General features: G+C 55.9%; 1 protein-coding gene across 4 annotated transcripts in view; it reads left to right on the top strand.

Moving 5' to 3' along the window:
• NCAN (neurocan) overlaps positions 1 to 19,163 on the top strand; it is an 84,725-nt gene that overhangs the window by 8,564 nt on the left and 56,998 nt on the right. For all 4 annotated transcript variants that reach the window (XM_073323876.2, XM_073323875.2, XM_073323874.2 and 1 more), the window contains exon 2: positions 14,661 to 14,740. In XM_073323876.2, coding sequence (XP_073179977.1) covers positions 14,668 to 14,740 — 73 coding nt within the window. In that variant the 5' untranslated portion in view covers positions 14,661 to 14,667. The remainder of the gene's footprint in view (positions 1 to 14,660; positions 14,741 to 19,163) is intronic.

Below are 19,163 nucleotides of genomic sequence, written 5' to 3'. Positions count from 1 at the left end.
GTCACGTGCCATAGGAAGATCTAGAAGCCTTTCTCTACCTATCACCTGTGTTCTATGTTTCATGACTCCTGCTGTTACCTAACCTAGAACACCCTTTCCAGACATCCAGGTTCTAGGTTTCCCTATCCCACATCTCATAGCCAAATCTAGAACCCTATCTCTTCTAGCTGTCCAGATTCTAGGTTGCCCCACCACTTGCTGTAGCTCAGCCTAGCCCATTACTTTCCCCAGACATCTGGGTTCTAGGTCACCTTACTCCAACCTGCTATAGCCAAACCTAGAACCCTTTATCTCTCAGGCTAAAACCTTGCAATACCCACCCTTTTGCACATCTCCTTCACCCTTTTCAGCCTTGGTGTTGGCTTCACAGAGTGTCTTTCTTTGCTCCACAGAGGTCAGATGGGTTGGGATCAGTCCTTAGCAGCATTTCTGTGTTGGGCAAGGACTAGTCCACTACACAGGAGGCTGGTTGGAGTTTTGATTGCAGGTTAGTGGATCAACGAGGCATGGGGAGGGAGAGAGCAAGAGAGATCTCAATAATTAATGAGCTGTCAGCACTCGGCGGAAATATGAAGCTGGCTTGTTGGCTGGAGGGTCGATAGGGATCTATGGATATTCTCGCTGTTGCTCAGAGTTAAGTACATTGGGGGGGGCAAAGCTGGTCCACATGCTCTCCCAATTAAAGGCATGTTAAAAAAAAAAAAGACCTAAGTGAATCTATTGCTGGTGAACAGTGCCAGGTTTACACTCTTGAAATGCTCTGTTCATCCGACGGGCAGGGCCAGCTGCTCCCACCTCTGGACCTCAGCCCTGCCCTGGAGGGACCCCCTCTGGTGTGGGGATGGGGGGTAAGTCCCTTGTGATACGCTCAGTGCTTGGCCCCTCTGACCCTGCCGGGTTGCAGGGTGGGGGAGGAAGACAGTCCATGAATGGATGCCTGGGGGCTGGACTGAGATCCACTGACTCATTCCACACAATGGCTATGAGGTTGTGATGAGCTCTCATTCACTTGTGGGGGGAGGGGGGCTGCTCCCCAGGCCAGAGAGAGGAGGGGAAGCTCCCCCTGCTCCCTCCACTCTGATTCCCAGGAATGACTCTGAGCTGCCTCCCAGCCAGTGACCTGGGGCGCCATATCTCATCCCCAGCACCCTGAGCCACCTACACCGCAAGAATGGACAGCCACCCCCCCGTGCTCTCCCCTGGGACCGCTTTACCTTCATCAGTTTCCCCAAAGGAATCGGATCAGGCAGCTGCTTGGCGAAGGAACCAACCTTCCAGGGGCGGGGGAGCTGGGAAGGACAGTAGCTGCGGTGACCTTTTCCTCTGACCAAACTTGTATTTTGCAACGGCAGCTGTTTTTAGTCCCAAGCCTGGTTGCAGCTGCTTTCTGGGCTCCCCTAGCAGGTCACAGCCAAGCTGGGCCGGGCCCTGTGGGCTGCGTTTAGTTAGAAGCCAGTGAAAACAGGGCGTCCCTCCTTAGGTTTGGTCTTTGCCTTCCTTGGCTGTGAATTGAAGCCTGCTCTGGGGTGGAGAGTGGGACTGTGTCTGCACAGCCCCGTGGCTGGGGAACACCTGGACAGATGGGATCAGGGCTGTGGCTTGGGACCCTTACTGGACTCAAGGGGGGGGGAGCCCGGGGCCATTTCAGCCCCCTGCTGAGCTGCGCCTCTGGCTCTGAATTAATTTCATGAAATTCCTGGCTCAGGCGTACCCATTGCTGAGGCCCCCCCCAGCCCCAAAGGCGGTTAGCAGGGATGTTCCCGGGAGCAGAGGGGAGGGAGAAGCTGCATCATTTAGCAAAACTGTAATGCAAACCCCTGGGGACAAGGATGTGTCCTGGCTGGGGCAGTGGCTTCAGTCGGGCAGAGCCCATTTACACTGAGCATTTGGCCCTAAGTAGGCAGATCCAGGAACAGATTGGCTGGGGGGGAGACAGAGTCTTCCCCATCCCCAAAAAATAACACCCCCCCCCGCAACTCCTAACTCCAGTTCAGAGCCTGATCAGATCTTGGAGGCAGTTTCTTCACCCCACTCCCCTGGGGCTGCTTGATCTTCCCTGCTGCTTCCGTGAAACCTGCAGGAATGCTGATGTCAGGGGGATGGGGCGTCACAGCTGAGCGGGCGCATTAGTTAACATCGAACAGCGAAGCATTTTACTGCGGCCCCCTGGCCTCAGCCACTGCCAGGCTCCAGCCCCGGCCTCCCCCTCTGGGCGGAGGGAGGATCTGCCTTACACCCGGCTTTGCCTGTGAAACCGGACAGACTGGGGGTGGCTGCTGCATCTCCAAGCACAGGGGGGCCAGTCCTCCCCACAGCCCGGGGTGGGGTGGAGCCCCGTGATCCCAGCGGGTGGGGGGCTCCCTGTCCAGCCGTACCGAGCAGCAGCACGGGGGTGACATGCCCTGGCCATGTTTGTGCTGGGCGTTGTGCGTGCAGGTGGTACTGGAGCTCAGAACCGAAAGCACAGGCCCCCACCGCTTGAGCTATAAGGAGACTCCTCGCCGATGGACAGTATAGGGCCTATGATTCACAGCTGAGCAGTTCTGGTTGCATCTAGGAGAGGACAGAAGACTGTGCATGAGCACCCATCCATCCACCCAAAGACCAGCACGCTGTATCGGAGAAGGACCCACACTGGGCAACCCAGAATTTAGGACAGGAGCTGGGGGAATGGGATTTCACCCTCAGGTGGAAGGGGAAAACTGGGCCATGCCCGGGGACAGCCGGCTGCAGTTCCTGACCAGGGTGTGTGATCAGAGCGGGGAATCGGGGCGCGGAGGAGGGGAGCTGAAATAGGATCCCACTGTAAAATGTCAGCTCAGCTGTGAAGGAAGCAGATTTGCGCATGTGGATGTATTCATCCCCCATTGTCTGCAGTGTCCACACATGTGGGTGACACCCCTGAGGATTGGCTTCCCTCCCCAGCAGGAGGATGTGGGAACCAACTGAGCCCTTTGCCCATGTCACCAGCAAGAAGCCTGAAGCCACCATCTCCGGTGGAGGCCGATGGCTGTTAGCATTCCTCCTGCCCTGGCCACACTGGGGCTGCACCCTGTTTAGTGCCACGTCTCTCCGGGAGGGTCTTGCCACTGAACGAGCCCCCTCCCCGCCAGATCTGGGGCAGACAGGAAGCCTGGCCTGGTTCCCTGCCTACCTATCCAGCCAACCCCTTACACCCCCATCCCTGTGTCCATCCATCCAACCACCTCCAACCCCATTCCTCCATCCTGCCATGTCTGTCTGTCCACCTGTCTCCCAGGCCCGTGTATCCCCCTCTATCTGGGCCCATTACCACAGGGTCTAAGTTCCTAGGGAAACTTTCCGAGACGTAGGCCCCAGCCACTTCCCGCAGGTGGGCTAGTCTGTGGGTGGTGGGATGCAGCCTGAACTCTAGAAGGGCTCAAGATGGGGTGCATCCCCCTCTGGGACTGGGGGAACTAAAATGCCCCTTTGCTTAGGGTCTGAACTCTAAACCCATCTCTGAGCCCAGAGCTGTGCAGGCCCCATCTCCTTGCCCTCAGAGGCTGACAGCTGCGTTTTATGATTCACATGCCATGGCTGGTGAAAAAGGCCCCCAGCAGCAATATGGGAGATGGGAGTAGGGACTGACAGGCCTTTAATCCTCCCCACTCCCGGTGTCCCCAGTGGAACAGCCTTGTGGGCTGGGCCCTTTCCCCCAAAGTTTAGTGCTAAGGTTTTAACCAAATCCAGGCCAGTGAAAGGCTGGAGTCGGGAGACCCAGGCAGGACACTCTCAGCATGGGCTCGTTAAGGGAGATTATTGATAGTCCAAGTAGCACCCAAAGGCTCCCGGGCAGGATTGTGGCCCTGCTGTGCTTGGCGCTGTATATACACACGCAGACACGCTCCCTGCTGCAGGGAGTTTGCAATCTGAGAGGGGAGGGTGAAATGGGGCCCGGAGGGAACGGGCCAGGCAGCGGTTACACGTACTGTTGCCAGAGGAGGAGGCCTGGCAGGGTGCTAACGAAGGGCCCGACGAGGAGCAGAACAACCAGCCCGTCACCACAAGGTACACGGCCACCCTGCTGCTCCACCGGCCAAGAGATAAAGGCCAGAGACAACCTGAGCAGAACAAACCCCAGCCCTGGATGGCTCACGTTCCGCCCACACCCCGGTAAGCCCCTGGCCCTTTGTCTCCTGGGCTGTCAGCCCGCAGGTTGTGTCCAGCCACCGAGGGTTGGGGGGCGGCCCTGAAACTCACACTGGCCTCCCTTGAGCAGCATCTGGCCTCCTTCCCTGCAGCCCCCAGGCTCTGGGGAGGGACAGCCCCGTGCCAGGCTTTGCAGCCTTTCTCCACACCGCAGCCGCCAGAGCCGGCTCTGACTCCCAGGTGAGTCTCAGTGACTTATTAGCAGTTTATTTCCCATCTTCTCCTTTTTATTACTTCAGAACGTGTCAGAACTGAAGCAATTTTCCCTCTGTCAGGGCTGTGTCGGCTTTGTGGGGAGCGCCGGGCAGTGTGGACCCTGGCTCGTTGGTAATGATGCTGAGCACCTGAGCTGCCTGAAGGGAACTCGGCCCATGTGTGGGTGGCTGGGAGGGTGTGAAACTGTCACAGTCCAGCCCCCACTCCCACTCGAGCCCTTGGTAGTTGTAGCTGGCTGGGGGCCTGCACTGCCTGCTGGGGATGGTTGTCTGGCTGTGTTGTGTCAGCACAATGAGGTGCTGTGTGTGGGTGTGTGGAGGGAGCTGGCTGGGATGTGTGTTTGGCTGTGCATTGTGTGTGTTATACACAAATGGAGGGTGCTGTGGGGGCAGGGTTGTGATATGTGTTTGCTGGGCTGTGGGTGAGCAGCGTTGTGGGAAGTTGTACACAATTGTGGGGGCAGGGCTGTGACGTGTTTGCTGGGCCTGTGGGTGTACGGGGGTGTACACAAATGGGGATGCTCGGGGGGGCAGGGCTGTGAATGTGTTTGCTGGGCCATGGGCGTGCAGGGTTGTGGGGCGTTGTACACAAATGGGGGTGTGGTAGGGGGCAGGGCTGTGACAGGTGTTTGCTGGGCCGTGGGGGGGTTGTACACAATTGGGGGTGCACTGGGGGAGGGGCAGGCTCTCTGCGTTCTCTGGGTCTGATTCTCCGCACACGTGCGCTGCTTGACACCAGTGTGGTGAGCAGCGGCACGGGCTCACTCCGTATTTACACCAGGTCAGGGAGCTGAGAGCCAGGCCCCCTGTGAGAGGGTCGAGGGGGTGTGGGCTGCACGGTCTGTGTGTGGGCAGGGGATCAGACCCACCCCCCAGTAGGTGTCTGCTTGCCCCGGGAAGCGCCCCACGGCAAGCTCTGCATCCTCAATGGTGTCAGCACCACGGACAAGGGTGCAGCCCCTCTGCCATAGCCAGGCTCCCGGCTCTAACCACTGGGTGCAGGATCCCTGCAGGAAACATAACCGATCCCCAAAAGCCCCTGTCCCTGCCCCACCTGCCAAGTCACAGGGCCTGGGAAACTCCCCACTGCCCCCGATGGCTCTGCTCCGGGCCTCACACGCTCGGGCACCTGTGGCCTTGCTAGCGCCCTGCCTCCCAGTGCCACGGGGAACACCCAGGGGTGGCCCTGGTGTCCACGTCTCCTCCAGCCCCCCAGCAGGGGGGTCTGCGCAATGCAGATCGCCCCCAGGGATCCCTTGGCCCCACATGCCCACCCAGTTGATCAGAGGCTGACACAGCATCACAATGTGCCATGCCACGGAGTCTGCTGGGGACTTGGCTGTTCCTACCAGTTTGACATGGGACATGCCCAGACGCCACGGGGATGGGCAGCAGCATGCAACCTATGTTTGGGTCAGACAAAGAAACTCCATTGGTGTCACTCTTCCCCAGGCCCTATAGACGCAGGCCCTTGCCACTGAGCTGGGAGAGGGAGCTGGTGCCGGAGCTGGGAGCCAGGCAACAAGATTTAATGTGTGGGGATAAACTGGCATTTTAAAGCTGTCCAGCCCCACCCCCCACCGGCCTCTCGGGAGCCAAAGGCCTTGGGCCTGACGTCCCTGGGAAGAACCTTGCTGATGTCAATGGGAGTCAGTGCCAAGCGCATGGATGTGGCTTCTGGGGGTGGTGGGGGAAGAAGCCTCCCCTCTCTGGTGCCTTGAGTTTGAACAACTCCCCCCCCCCAAAACCCCATGACTCCTCTGAGCTTCAGTGAAGACTCTGGCGTGAAGCACTAACTTAAATCTGCTCCCAGCCACATGCTAGGTAGGTGATCCCTGCGGAGTCCTTCCTGGGTGCCCCAAGCTGGGCCCAGGTTCATCTGAAATTTGGCCCCAACCCTGGACCTTTGGCTCAGAAGGCAGCTGCCCCACTGTTTGTGTGGAAACACAAAAGCTACCTCCTGGCACCGGGAGCAGCTGCCTTTTTGCCCCATCTCAGCACAAGGAGGTGAGCGTCTCCACCTGGCAGGTAACACAGGTGGCAAACTGTCCCCTGTCCCCAGCCGGGGTTCGCAGTGAACCTAGGATACAGGCTGCATTAATCTACCTGGGGCTCAGCCCGGCTCCCCTTCAATCCACTTCCCAGTCCTCTTGGATGCTGGGTTCACAATCCAAAGAGCAACTTTCATGTTTAACATTTAAATAAAATACTAAATGTTTCCCCAGCCGTGCTGGCTTGTCGTTTGCTCATCCGGGAGCCACTATCCAAAACAACTTGCTGGGTACACAGGGAAGGACTTACTGGAGTATTTATACATTTGCACATTAAAGCTGCTCTTCAGATTCTTAAACCAGGGCTCCTGTCAGCTGGGAGGTTCCTACAGCCCTGCTCCGCCTGGTTCCCAGACAATCCTTCTGGTCGGGAGAATTAGGCCTTAGCCAGATCTTGGTCTGCAATATACCATTGATGCCTTCCTTTCTAAGCGAGGGGGAGGATGGTCTTGTGACGAAGGCTCAAAATCTGCAGCCAGAGTGGATGACTTTAGGGAAGTCCTTTCCCGGCTCCATGCCTCAGTTTCCCCATCTGTAAATGGGGAGTGATAGCAGTGATCTGTCTTGGTGAAGTGTTGGGAGGGCACATTCACTGATGTGTGTGATTGAGGCTGAATAGCTACATCCAAAAACCACTGACCTTTGGCCTGCTGGAAATCTGGACCCAAATTTAGCAGATGTATCGAGATGTAGGTGGGAAATGGTTTTCCTGTTCCATGAGAATTTCACAGATTTGAAAAAAAAAATCCCCTCCTGAAATGAGACAAAAATTCAAAATCTCAAGAACTTTTATAAGTTGAAAATCTGAACATTTCAGGTGGGGTCAATTGAGACTTTTTGGTTCAGTTTTGACTTAACTATAAATTAACTTAAAGCTTAGAAAATATCGAAACGTGACCCGGATGATTCTGAAACGGGAAAATCATCAAAACCGGCCCCTTTCCCAGGAACCATTTGGTTTCAACCAATCGGGATTGTTCACCCTAAAAAAGGCTTTTCAAAAACTCTCGCCGGCTGTAGACGTGACCGACAAGAGACTGCTCAGAAACACGGGCTTCCAGGGGCCAGGGTACTGTCATGTGCATTTCACAGCTCAGTGTTCAGGGCCAGGGCCAGGGCCAGCCGTTGTTACAGACAAGGATCCTGCTGTGGTCAGCTCCCTCTTGGCCTGCTGCTGGATGGAATCGGAATTGCTTAGCTGTGTTTCATAGGCCCTGTACCGCTAGCGAGGTTCTCCTTTAGTTCAAGGGGGAGGGAGCTGTGAGGTCAGTCCCTGCTTATCACTGAATTCGGAGCAGCCCCTGGGAGCCAGCACCATGAAGGGGTGGGTGCTGCTAGCTCTGTGCATACGGATTTGGAGGCAGACAAGAAAAAACAAAACCAGTGCTCTTGTATTAAGAGCTAAAATCAACCAAGCTGAGTTGTAACCAAAGGATCCCGGGGAGGCAGGAGAATCCCAGCTCCGATTGGGCCCAAGGAAATTCCATCCACAAGGTTTCCCCCTCTCCCCACTGCAAGATTTGGAGGTACACACATTACATCATCCGAGCAAGCTCTCCAGGGCTTTGTCACCTGGCCTCTACTGACAGGTGCTGGCTTTTCACCTGTGCCACTTTCACCACCATGGGTCAGAACATCAGCTGGTGTGAATGGGCTCTGCTCCCTCGACTCCCTGAGTGAGTCCCACCAGCTGGGGGGCTCTGGCCTCAAGGAGTTTCATTTCCTCCTGCTGTGGCTTCTCCGGACAGTCACGACTGGTTTGCGGCTGCATTCCAACAGCCTAAACCCTAACGGTTATTGTAAAGCCTTCAGACTGAGCGAGGAGTTTCAAACCCATGGGGGAAGGGCGGGGAATGGGTGGGAGCCCTGGGGCGCCCCAGGAGATGCCTCATTCCCCAAAGCAGGCTGCCCGTCAGACATTAATTGTTTGGGATGGAAAAGCTTTTTCTCTCCTGAGGCCTCAGAGAAAGTCAAAATTAGCACTTCAATGGGGAGGATTTAGAAATGTGCAACATTCAGAGCTTGATAATGTCAAGTTATTTTTTCTTTAAACGGGAAGGAAAGGGAAAGTTTAGAGCCGCTTTTTGTCTCGACTGGAAAGCTGAATTCCAGCCTAGGGGACTTTGCTTCTTGCTAATGATCTGGGCCTCGGCCGAAGCTTGGGGCTCTCCGGCCTGGTGCACGGAATCAGGGTTTGGCACATGCCCCTTTAAGAGCCCCCTTTGCGGAACTGAAGTGCTGGGTAAAGTCTGGGTTTGCGCTGATCTGAAAGGGGTGAGCTGCCAAAGTGCTGTCTGCCCCTGGAGAATGCCAGCAGCCAACCTCGCATCAACCCCAGCCCATCCGTGACTGAGTCTCTGCTTAGATTGCTGTCAAGGGAGCCAATTAGTGCCAGGAGATGGATCGAGACCCACCAGCTTCATGACCACCAGACTAATGGCACATGGACACTTTTGTCACTGCAGCTTGGGACTGGATTCCAGCTCAGGCTAGAGGCTCTGTATATGCCATTCCCTAAGCCAGCCAGTCCACCCCAAACTGGCCCATATTCCTTTCTCCCTTCCCCCGAGCCAACCAGTTCCCCACCCTGGGGGCCAGATGGGAGCCAGCACCCCCATAGAGGGGAAAGCCCTGTGTCCCAGTCCCTCCTACCCTGGGACTGGCTCAGAGCCAGTGCCCGCTAGAGGGGAAAGGCGCATATCCAATCCCTGAGGATATCCAACCTTCTCATCAGAGAGGTGCAGCATCCCAGCAGCTGCTCTCTGGGCTTGTCTGTTTCGGACCTCCCGCAGGCCCAGAGCCCAGCTGTTGTCTGGCCACTCCAAGGGACGTTTGGAGGGAAGCGGCTGCTGAGTGGACCATGGCCCCATTGCTCTCTGAGAGCAGGCGTGAACGGCAACTCCTGACTTGGGAGGGGTATGGCCCCTTTGCTAGGAACCCACTGACTGCCCATTGACTGAGCCCAGCCGTGCCTCATGATTGAGGGGTGGGCTCAAGCTCGAAGCTCCGTGGGATGCAGGATCATTCCTTCCACAGCCCTGATACTTTCACCTCTGGGCCGGCTGTTTTGTGGGGAACAAGTGTTGCTGCTGAGCCAGTGAGGGGATCTTGGGCCCAGTTCTCAGCAGTGCCCAGTATCCGTAGCTCAGGGGGCCTGCAACTCCCCAGTTCTGCCAGCCCAGTCCTCACCGTAGCACAGAGCAGCCTCAGGGCTGCTCTAAATGGCCCTGGCAGCTGCATTCGGGACAACCCCCCACACACGCTGTGCAGGTGGACGGCAGAGAAGGGGACTACACTGGCCTTACCTCATCTTGGGGACTCCCCCATGTCAAAGGGGACCCTCTGCTCGGCCACTCCCCAGCTTCACCAGCCCTTTGCACAAGTCCGAAAGCCTGAGGGAGGCTCTGACTCCAGGTCTGGGAGGAATCTGCAGGAGGAAAGACCCCGTTACCCTGCAGAGATGAAGGCTGAGGGCTGAGCAGGGGTTGCGTGAACAGGTTCTGCATCAAAGCGAGAGAGGCAAGGGGCACCGGCAGCAATCAGCCCGGTCACAGATGGCTCCCTCCACCAGCTGGGAATGTCCCAGCACAGCACAGCCTTTCCAAACAATACAATGATTCACAGATACAAAGAGTTTAAGGCCAGACGGGACCATTTGATCATCTGATCTGTGCTCCTGGATAACACATGCCAGTCAGTCCTGCTGTGTTCAGTCCAATAACTTGGGTTTGACTAATACATCTCCAGGAAGGCATTTGGTCTGGAGCTGACTATATCAAGAGATGGAGAATGAACCACTGCCCTTGGGAGTTTGGTCCAGGGTTAATCACCATCATTGTTAAACATCGGGGCCTTATTTCTCCTTGGAATTTGGCTGGCTTCCGCTTCCAGCCACTGGATTTTGTTTGGCCTCTCTCTGCTAGATTAAAGAGCCCTTTGGCAACCAGTATTTCCTCCCCATGAAAACCCTTATACACCATGATCAAGGCACCTCTTGATCTCCTATATTTACTTGTAAAGATTCCTGGAGGTGAGAGACACTGCCCCGTGGAGCTGGAAAAGCAGGGCCAGGTGGGGAGAGAAATTTGTTGAAACGTCAAAAACATTTTTATTTACAAGCTGTGAAAAGAAATTTGTTGGGGGGTGGGGGGGTTATTTTTTGCAAAACATTTGACCAAAATTTTCCAGTGTTGCCTATTCAGTCTTTGCATTTCCCCTCCCCTCTGCCTCCTTTTCCTTTTCGCCACAGAAAAAGGAGGAGGGAAAAGGAAAAAAATAAATCTGAAAATTTAACATTAACGTTTATGTCAAAAAAAACCCCCAGAATGTGCCAGCCCCCAGCCTCCTCACACACATTTGTCCTGACTTTTGCCCCACCAATGGCCACTTTTTTTCATGGAAAAAATATGCCATTTGAGACATTTTGCCCGTTCTCTGCCATGCGCACCTTATAGTGCGGGGGGCAGATGGATGGTTGGACAGACAGACACACAGACGGGCTTCTGCTCTCTGAATCTCTCCATCTCATCTGTGGTCCTGTGACTCGGAGGAGCGCTGTCACGTGCTGTGTTTGCAGCCAGATTTCCCCCCCAGTTAAGATGACGCGCCCTTGATGAGCGCTGGACATGCGACCACACTGATGGTTTTGTGAGAAATAAACTCTCTGTCTGTGAGCTCCCATGCTCCTCCCTGCTCCCACTGGCTTCCCTCAGACAGTGTGCCAGAGCTGAGCCGTTTACAAACTGGACAGAGACCGCAGAAGGGATCTGGGCATGGCTAGTGGGGAAATGCTATAATCCATCTGCTTTGACAGCCGCGTATAGGGAGGCTGCATGGATGAGGAGCCAGGAGACTTAGGAGCTGTTCCTGTCTTTGCCACGGACCTGCAGGGTGGCCTTGGGAAAGTCACTTTCCCTCTAGGTGCCTCAGTTTCCTCTCCCACCCTCTATCTATCGCGACTGAGCTCTCTGGGGCAGGGACAGTCTCCTGCTCCATGTCTGTGCAGCGTGCTGCACGATGGGGCCCTGATCTCAGTTATGTCCTCTGGATGGTACTGTAAGTGACAGAGTGGGGGGACCAGACAAACATAAGGTATGCGCCTTGTCCCAAGGCAATGGAGAGACACCAGGCGAGCTTTGGATGGGCTGTATGTCAGCAGAACGTGGCACTAACTGGAGCCTCCTTTCCCATCTGTCAGGAGCCATCACCAGCTCAAGTGCACAGCCCATGTGCCAGAGCAATAAGTGTCCGGGCTGGGTGCCCGGGTAGTGCCATGAGACGCCAGCATCCTGGTGCCAGCAGCGGGGCGCTGAGTGGACGCCTCCCAGACACAACACTGCCACTGGGCTAATTACATCTCCTCCCAATAACATCCCTGCCCCTGCCACCACCAGGGGCCCCGGCGCCATCACCTGGCACCTCCTGCCTATGGAGACATTATTAGATCTGATCAGGCACCAGGATATCCCAGCAGGGTGGGAGCTAGCGACCCTGCACTGCCAGCAGCAGCTGCCACGTGGCGCTCATTGGAGAGTGGCGTGGCCTGGTGGGAATCCACCCACCACCTGGAATCCTGAGGTCTCAGGGCTCTGCAGAGCCCAGCCTCATGGCATCCCTTGGGCAATGCACCTGGGGCAGTAGCCCTGGCCTGCCTTCCACAGCCACAGAGGGTGCCAGATAGGACGGGACCAACAAGGTTCTACCACCCGGGCGAATCTGAGCCCTGTGGAGTCTCCTGAGCCCAGTGGGGAGGGAGCATCGGTCACTGTGTGCCGGCTCCAGCCTTACTCCAGGGAGAGTGGGGCACAGGAGCAGCCGGGGCTGCGATTGTGCCAAAGGGCTGAGGCCTGGAGACAAGGAATCCACCCACCTCGGAGGGGCAGGGGGGCCTCCAGGATGGGGAGGGGATGTTGCTGTGAATCCTGGGGCAGCGCCTGGCTGGATTCTCCAGCTGCACAGGTCACAGAGTGCTCACATGGTGGGGGGTTCTTCTCCAGCAGAGCCGACCCCTGGGCTGGAAGGCCCCCCAGTAACTAATGCCAATGGCTAGAGCCATCCGGATGGAGGATCTCCTTCCTTCTGGGGGAAGGAGAAGCCCCAACACAGGAGGGGGGGAAATCGCAGCTGGGGTCTGATCTCGGTGACCCTGGTGTAAATTCAGAGTCAGGGCCACATCCTGCTCTTGGTGACACTGGCGTAAATCCAGAGTGACTGTTGATTTCAGTGGATTTACACAAGTATCCAACTGCAGCCCTAGACGCAGCTCAGAGCCAGCGTCCTATCTCCGACAGCACCAGCTGCTGCATAGCCGGGGCAAGAATCCCCGAAAGGGGCAGTTACAAGCCCAGGTCCTAGTCTCTCTCTGCCCAGACAGCTGGCTCCTGGAATGGCCTGGCCTCCTTGCTGGCCATTGTGTGTGGGAGCCTGGGGTGCGGGGGGCAGGAGGAGGACTGCGGGCTGGTTAAAATTGCTGCATTTTGTATCCTGAACAAAGAGCAGCAAGGTGCATTGAGGCCAACCGGGGCTGTAAAAGCAGCCGGCAGTTGCGTCGCCGCATGCTGGGATGGGAGAATGATTTGTCTGAACTTCCTCTCCTAGATTGGAGAGCAAATGATTTAGAAAATCGTAATTGGCGCTGCAGTAAAACAGATTAATGGGAGATTTTAAGCAAGCAGTGTTGCCGTCTTTGTGCGGCACGCGCAGCCACAGCAGGAGGCCGCTGCTGAATGGTAACGCTCGGGAACAGGAGATCTGGAGCACGCCAGCTGCCGGGCATGGCTCTGCTGATCCCCTCAGTCCCGACCCACAGGCCCCCTGCTGTCCCGCAAACAAGCCATGGGACTGTGTGTGTGTTGGGGGCAGGTCCTCTGCTGCAACAATCCATGCTCACTCCAGCAAGCAGCTCAGTGAGCGAGCCTGTCAGGGTCCCTGCAGGGTGGGACACCAAGATCTGGCTCTGCAGCCCTGGCGGGTCCGTAATGCAGAAGATCAGGCTTCACAAAGCCCCAGTGACATGGAGGAAAGAGGGGGCCCATCCTCTTTGTGGGGAGCTCTCTCCCCCCTCAGCACATCACCCGTTAGCGACTCCAGAGAACCCACAGGGAGAGGGAGAGTCCATCGCTTTGCTGGGCGCAGCACAGACAGAGTGAGACAGTTCTGCTCAGAGCGGTGCAGGCCCATTATCCCCTGTTTACAGCTGAGGCCCTTGAGAGAGGCAGGGACTGGCCCAAGGTCATAGAATAGCAGGGTTGGAAGGGACCTCAAGAGGTCATCTAGTCCAACCCCCTGCTCAAAGCAGGACCAATCCCCAATTTTTGCCCCAGATCCCTAAACGGCCCCCTCAAGGATTGAGCTCACAAGCCTGGGTTTAGCAGGCCAGTGCTCAAACCACTGAGCTATCCCATAGGGAGGCTATGGCCGAGCTGGGACTTGAACCCAGATCTCCTGAGCCTGCCCCCTACATGTAGGGCTCTGTGATGGGGCTGCAGGTCTCGGGCCAGCAGGGAGAACAAGAAATGTCCAAAACACCTTGAGTTTTAAGCCTTTTGCATTTCTAGAGTGGCACCAATGGGCGAGGGTGAGGAGGTAGCTTTGGGGCCCTGAAATCGATCCAAGCAGCAGGAAGAGACAGGGGCAAATGTTGGGCCAGGGGCTGGCTGGGCTATTGCAGCCCTGGGCGCCCCACGCACAGCTCTGCCAATGCCCCTCAATCCCAGCCTGCCGTCCCCTGCTCTCCCAGCCCCAGCCCTTACTGAGCAGAGACAGACAGCAGTGGCATGCTGGGGACAAACCTCCCTTGGGAGCACGAACTAACTCCTCCGTCTCCTTTGGTGGATGGCCTCAGCCTGGGTTCGAAGGCGGGTCGGGTGGCCCGTTCCCGTGTCACTGCACAGGGCGCTGTTCGCCCATGGCTTTCGATCCCTCCTCCTGCCTGACCCCACCCGCCGGCTGCTCTCCTGGCCCCATCCAGCCGCCTCTCCAAGCACCCAGTTCCAGAGGCATCTTCTCACCGAGAATGGGATTAAATCCTCTCCGTTTAAAGCCGTCTCCCTAAGTGGAGATGATATTGCACCGCAGGCCATTTCTTCTCCATTACTCACCGGGAGGTTGGGTGTCACGGGGGCCTCAGTGCCCACTGGTGATTTACGAGCTGGTGCAGGCACTAAACAAACAGGGAGCGGGGTACGGGGCGAATTTGTCTTCAAAAATCTCTCTCTCCTGGCAGGTTAAGGATGGTAAATGTGATGGGTGATGCCGGCTGCTGGCTCCTGCTCGGGTTGTCCCTCCTCCCTGTCTTTGGGCTGGGTAAGTGACGCCAGGCCGGGCGAGCGCATGCCAAGGGGATTGCCACAGCTCCTGTTGCGCGCCCAATGGGGAAGGGGGGTTCCTTCCCCAAAGGGGGCGGGGTGGGCTGAGAAAGCCAGTGGGGCCTCAGGGGAAGTGGGGGGAGCTTTGCTGGGATGTCTGGCTTCATGAAGGCCCCCCCAGCCCAGTGCAATGCGGCCCCCTGGCAGGAGCAGCAGTGCAGGAGGATGGGGAGAGGGTTATTGTCCCGCTGCAATAAGTGCTGTGGAGTGGGGCCCCCTCCTGACCCCTCTAAATAGGGAGAGCTGCCCCCCATGCATTGCCAAGGAGCCTCCCCTACACCCCACTGCCCACACACATGGCTCCGGCCCTGCTCTGGCAGGGTGTGTATGTGGGATGGGGGAGGGGACAGGGGCTTGGTCTCTCTGGCAATTCCTGCTAATTGTGTGTGTGTTTGGGGGCAGGGGGAACTGAGACCCCGACAGCTGGGACCCCGCTACGATGTGCTAGCTTGCACCAAAGAGGCCAACGCACTTGGCCCCAGGTAGCTACTTCCTGGCTGCAGAAGAGCCGGTGCCCTGGGGTGAATGACTTCGTGTTGTACCCACCACCTCCCGAGCCCCCACAGGTTCACTCCACGGTCACAGATCTAGTCCCTGGGAGAGGAAGGCAGCATGGTCTGGGAGTCAGGACCCCCAGTTCTATTCCCAGCCCTGCCACCGATTTCCTCTGTGACCTTGGGCTAGTCACTGCCCCCCTCCATGCCTCAGTTTCCCCATCTGTAAAACAAGGACAATGACACTGACCCTGATTTGTAAAACTCTTTGGCCTCACTGCAGATGGCACGTGCCTGACAGAGAGCGCACGACTGTCCTGGCAGCACATGGAGCCTACCAGACCCAGCAATGCCCTATGTAGACACCCACCCCTGTAATGTGTGACTCATGACCCACCAGAACACTCAGCCCATTACTGGGTCCTTATCCCTGCAGCCATTCTGGGGGCTCGTCTCCTTCTGTCCATTGTAGAGTCCCGTATCCCTCCACCCGTCATGGGATGGGGGCCTGTTTCCCTTTCCCCACCGAGGAGCCCAGTATCCCTCCGCGGGTTGGAATGTGGTCAGAACCTGTATCCCTCCGCCTGTTTCCGTTTGCCCACCGAGGAGCCCAGTATCCCTCCGCCTGTTGGAGTGTGGCCAGAGCCTGTATCCCTCCGCCTGTTTGAGGTGTCCCCCAGTGGCATTCAGGCAGGTTCTAGCTACAGGTGCAGCCCAAGCAAAAGTGTCACAGTGCCCTGCCCAGAGTCTCTCTCTGGGAAGCTCAGTCCCCAGTACCGCGCCTTCCCTCCCCAGCCAAAACGTAAACCAACATGGCCATAGCACACGTGTGCAAATGCTTACAGCCAACCCAACAGCGAACCCCACTAACAATCTTCAAGGAAGAACAGGAGGACTAGTGGCACCTTAGAGACGAACCAATTTATCGGAGCATGAGCTTTCGTGAGCTACAGCTCGCTTCATCGGATGCAGCGCACGAAAGCCCATGCTCAGATAAATTGGTTCGTCTCTAAGGTGCCCCAAGTCCTCCTGTTCTTTTTGCGGATACAGACTAACACGGCTGCTGCTCTGAAACCAATCTTCAGGGAGCGTCTGGAGCGCCCAGGGCAGTTGTCTCGGCCTGTGGGCTGCCCTGGAACACCATCACCGCCGCTGGCAGGAGGTGGCTGGTCCCACTTCTCCTGGGAGTGCCATGGCCTGGGGCTCCGTTGTCCCACCCTGCCATGGTTGTTGCGTGTCTGAGATGCTCTAGGACACAGGGACCGACTCAGTGCTCCTCATCTCCCTCCCTTCTGGGATTTGGAGAAGGTGCCGCCCATTCCCCCGGCGAATGTCTCTGTCCAGGGGGACAACCCCATCTGACCCCAGCGCTACCTGTTTGTGACACTCCTGCTGCTTAGCACCATTGTTTCCCATCACAGAGACACCCAGCGACCCCAGATTTTTTGTTTGCCTTGTCTGTCTCTGTAGACGTCTGCAAGTCCCCTGTGACTCTTGACATCGGTTTCTAACCGTGCCGGCACTCCAGGTGTCAGTTTCCTGTTGAACAAAATGTCAGCAAGTGACACCCCAGCTTCGCTGGCGGGACGCCGCAGTGCTAAGTAGGGATCAGCCTGGCACTGCAGCCTCTTTCAGTCGATGCTTTATGATGCTGACACAATTTTTAACCAGCCCAGTGGATTGAAGATAACGGGGCCTGGGGGTCACCTGTCTAAACCCAGACACCACTGCAAACTGCTTAAACTCACACCCACTGCGCTGCAGCCCACCGTCAGCCATCACAATGCGATACACACTGCGTCTAGCAAAAATAGGTTTGATACGCTCAATCCCATGGTCAGCGGGAGTATCTGCCAGTAAGGCTCTCTCAGGGAAGTGAGAATAATTGCCTGGGATTAGTGCAGGCTTTTTTTCCCCCAGCCAGCATAAATAAATCTGTACCTATTTTGCTCCAGGGGGGCAGTTTGTCCTGTGTCACCAGCAGGGTTCTTTTTCTTGACTTTTCCTGTATTTTTTAGCTAGGCAATAAGGTCTAACAGCTTCCTGAATGTCGCTGTTCATTTGGGGCCAGTATAAAAAACACCTCTGGCCCTTCGCTTAGATTTTTCTATGTCTAAATGACCTTCATGTGTCCTTTAACATCTTCTTTTGCAACAATTCAGGAATCCCCACCCTGCTGCTTTGAAAAAAAATTCCCATCTCCTACAGAGAGTTCCTCCCTGGGTTGGTGCGAGCATAATTGGCCTGATGGAGGGCTGTTCTGAATCAGAGCGCTGAGGGGAGGCAGAGTGAATCTAAGAGTCCAAATTATGTTCTGTCAACCAGTTGGGGTACGGTATAAGTCAATGACATGGGGAATAATCCCAACTAAATCAAAAGTAGTTGTTTTAGCAGGAACTATTTAGGTTTACACCATAAATTACTGTAAACTCTTCCTCTGCTCTATTATCTGCTAGTATCTTCATTAAATTCACTTTATAGGTAACAATGAACATTTATGGAATGACAGAATTTGGAATTAGAAGATACCATGCACTAGAACATAAACCCCACCGGTGTTCGCTCCCTTTTCAGTTCCTCAGCATTCAGCCTCTGCAAGCCCGGAGTTCGGAGGAAGAGTTCTGAGGCCAGTTAGTTCTCTCTTGTGCAATCTTTGGTTGCTGTTTGGAGTTCCAACTGCAAGAAAGACAGCTGTTCCTCGATGCCATGTGTTGGCTTCTTGACTGATCAGTCCCTTGGCTCCTTTCTGGCTTACAGTCCCTTTGCTCTCTGAGAATTTCTCTGTTCCTGTCACTGCCCTTTGGATACCTTCGGACGCTCACCAGAAGTTGTGAAACAGTGCTTCCTGTTTTCTTATCTTCACTCCAGCTCACTTCCTCCTTATTTCCTAAGTCTATTCCCCTTTAATTACAGTTTATCTTTTATTACATCTTATTTCCCTCCCATTTCATTCTTGCTCAGCTTTTCTCACCATTTGCTAACAATGTTTGTCTGATGATTTCTTAGAGATTCTTCTGTAAGTTTGGCCCTTGTTTATCTGCACTCTTCTTCCTTTAACTTTCCTTTTTTTCCTGTTCTACCTCTGCCTTGTCTCTTACTGTCCTTTTTGTGGCTAGCCCTGCTATTCCCCAGGCTCGGTCTTTCCTCTCCCTCCTGAACAGGACTTTCTCCCTTTCAGCTCTGTTCCTGGCACCCCTCCGACGACACGACTGGGCCCTAGCCACTTGCTGCATCCCTTCTTTTCTGGTGCCGACTGCTGCCCCACTGGCGACTGGCCTCTCTGCCCCCCAGCACTGGGCAGCCTCCCTCTCACTCCCCCAGCTGTTTCTGCCACTGCCTATTTCACCTGCTTGCAGCAGGGCTTCAGGAGGAGGGCAGGAGCCACCGTCTGCTCTCACTCGCTGTTTTTTCCCCTTTTCCTCTCCCGGGCTGGAGCTCACCCTGCTTCAACTGTCCTGAGACACCATCTGGAGTTCCTGGGACTCCCCACGAACAGCTGTCCTGGGCTTCCCTCTTGAACAAAAACACTGTGAGCCCCACGAGGCTGCCTCCTAACCACCAGCCTGCGCTGCTCCCTTTGCTGTTTGGGCCCAGCAGCCTCCAGTCCAGGTGGGGCGTTACGCTAGGGGCTGGGAATATGCTCACCGTTTGTGGGAGGCTGGAGGGGTGTTTTTTAATCAGATCGACATGTACACTGTCTAGCTCTGGACTCAGCTGCAGCGCCCTTTTGACAAAAGCCTCCGTAATCAGCAGCTCTCTCCCGGGTTTGTATTCAACGTGCAAACCCTGTCCCTGGAGCTGAACAACTGATCTCCGTATGCTCAGGGGAGCCCGTCCACCTGTCCACCTTGGCCATCGCTGTAAGCA

The sequence above is a fragment of the Lepidochelys kempii genome, chromosome 25 (genome assembly GCF_965140285.1).
Source record: "Lepidochelys kempii isolate rLepKem1 chromosome 25, rLepKem1.hap1, whole genome shotgun sequence".
In the NCBI taxonomy this organism is placed as follows: domain Eukaryota; kingdom Metazoa; phylum Chordata; order Testudines; family Cheloniidae; genus Lepidochelys; species Lepidochelys kempii.
Note: the sequence above shows the minus strand (reverse complement) of the source record. Positions and strands in the feature narration are given on the sequence as shown.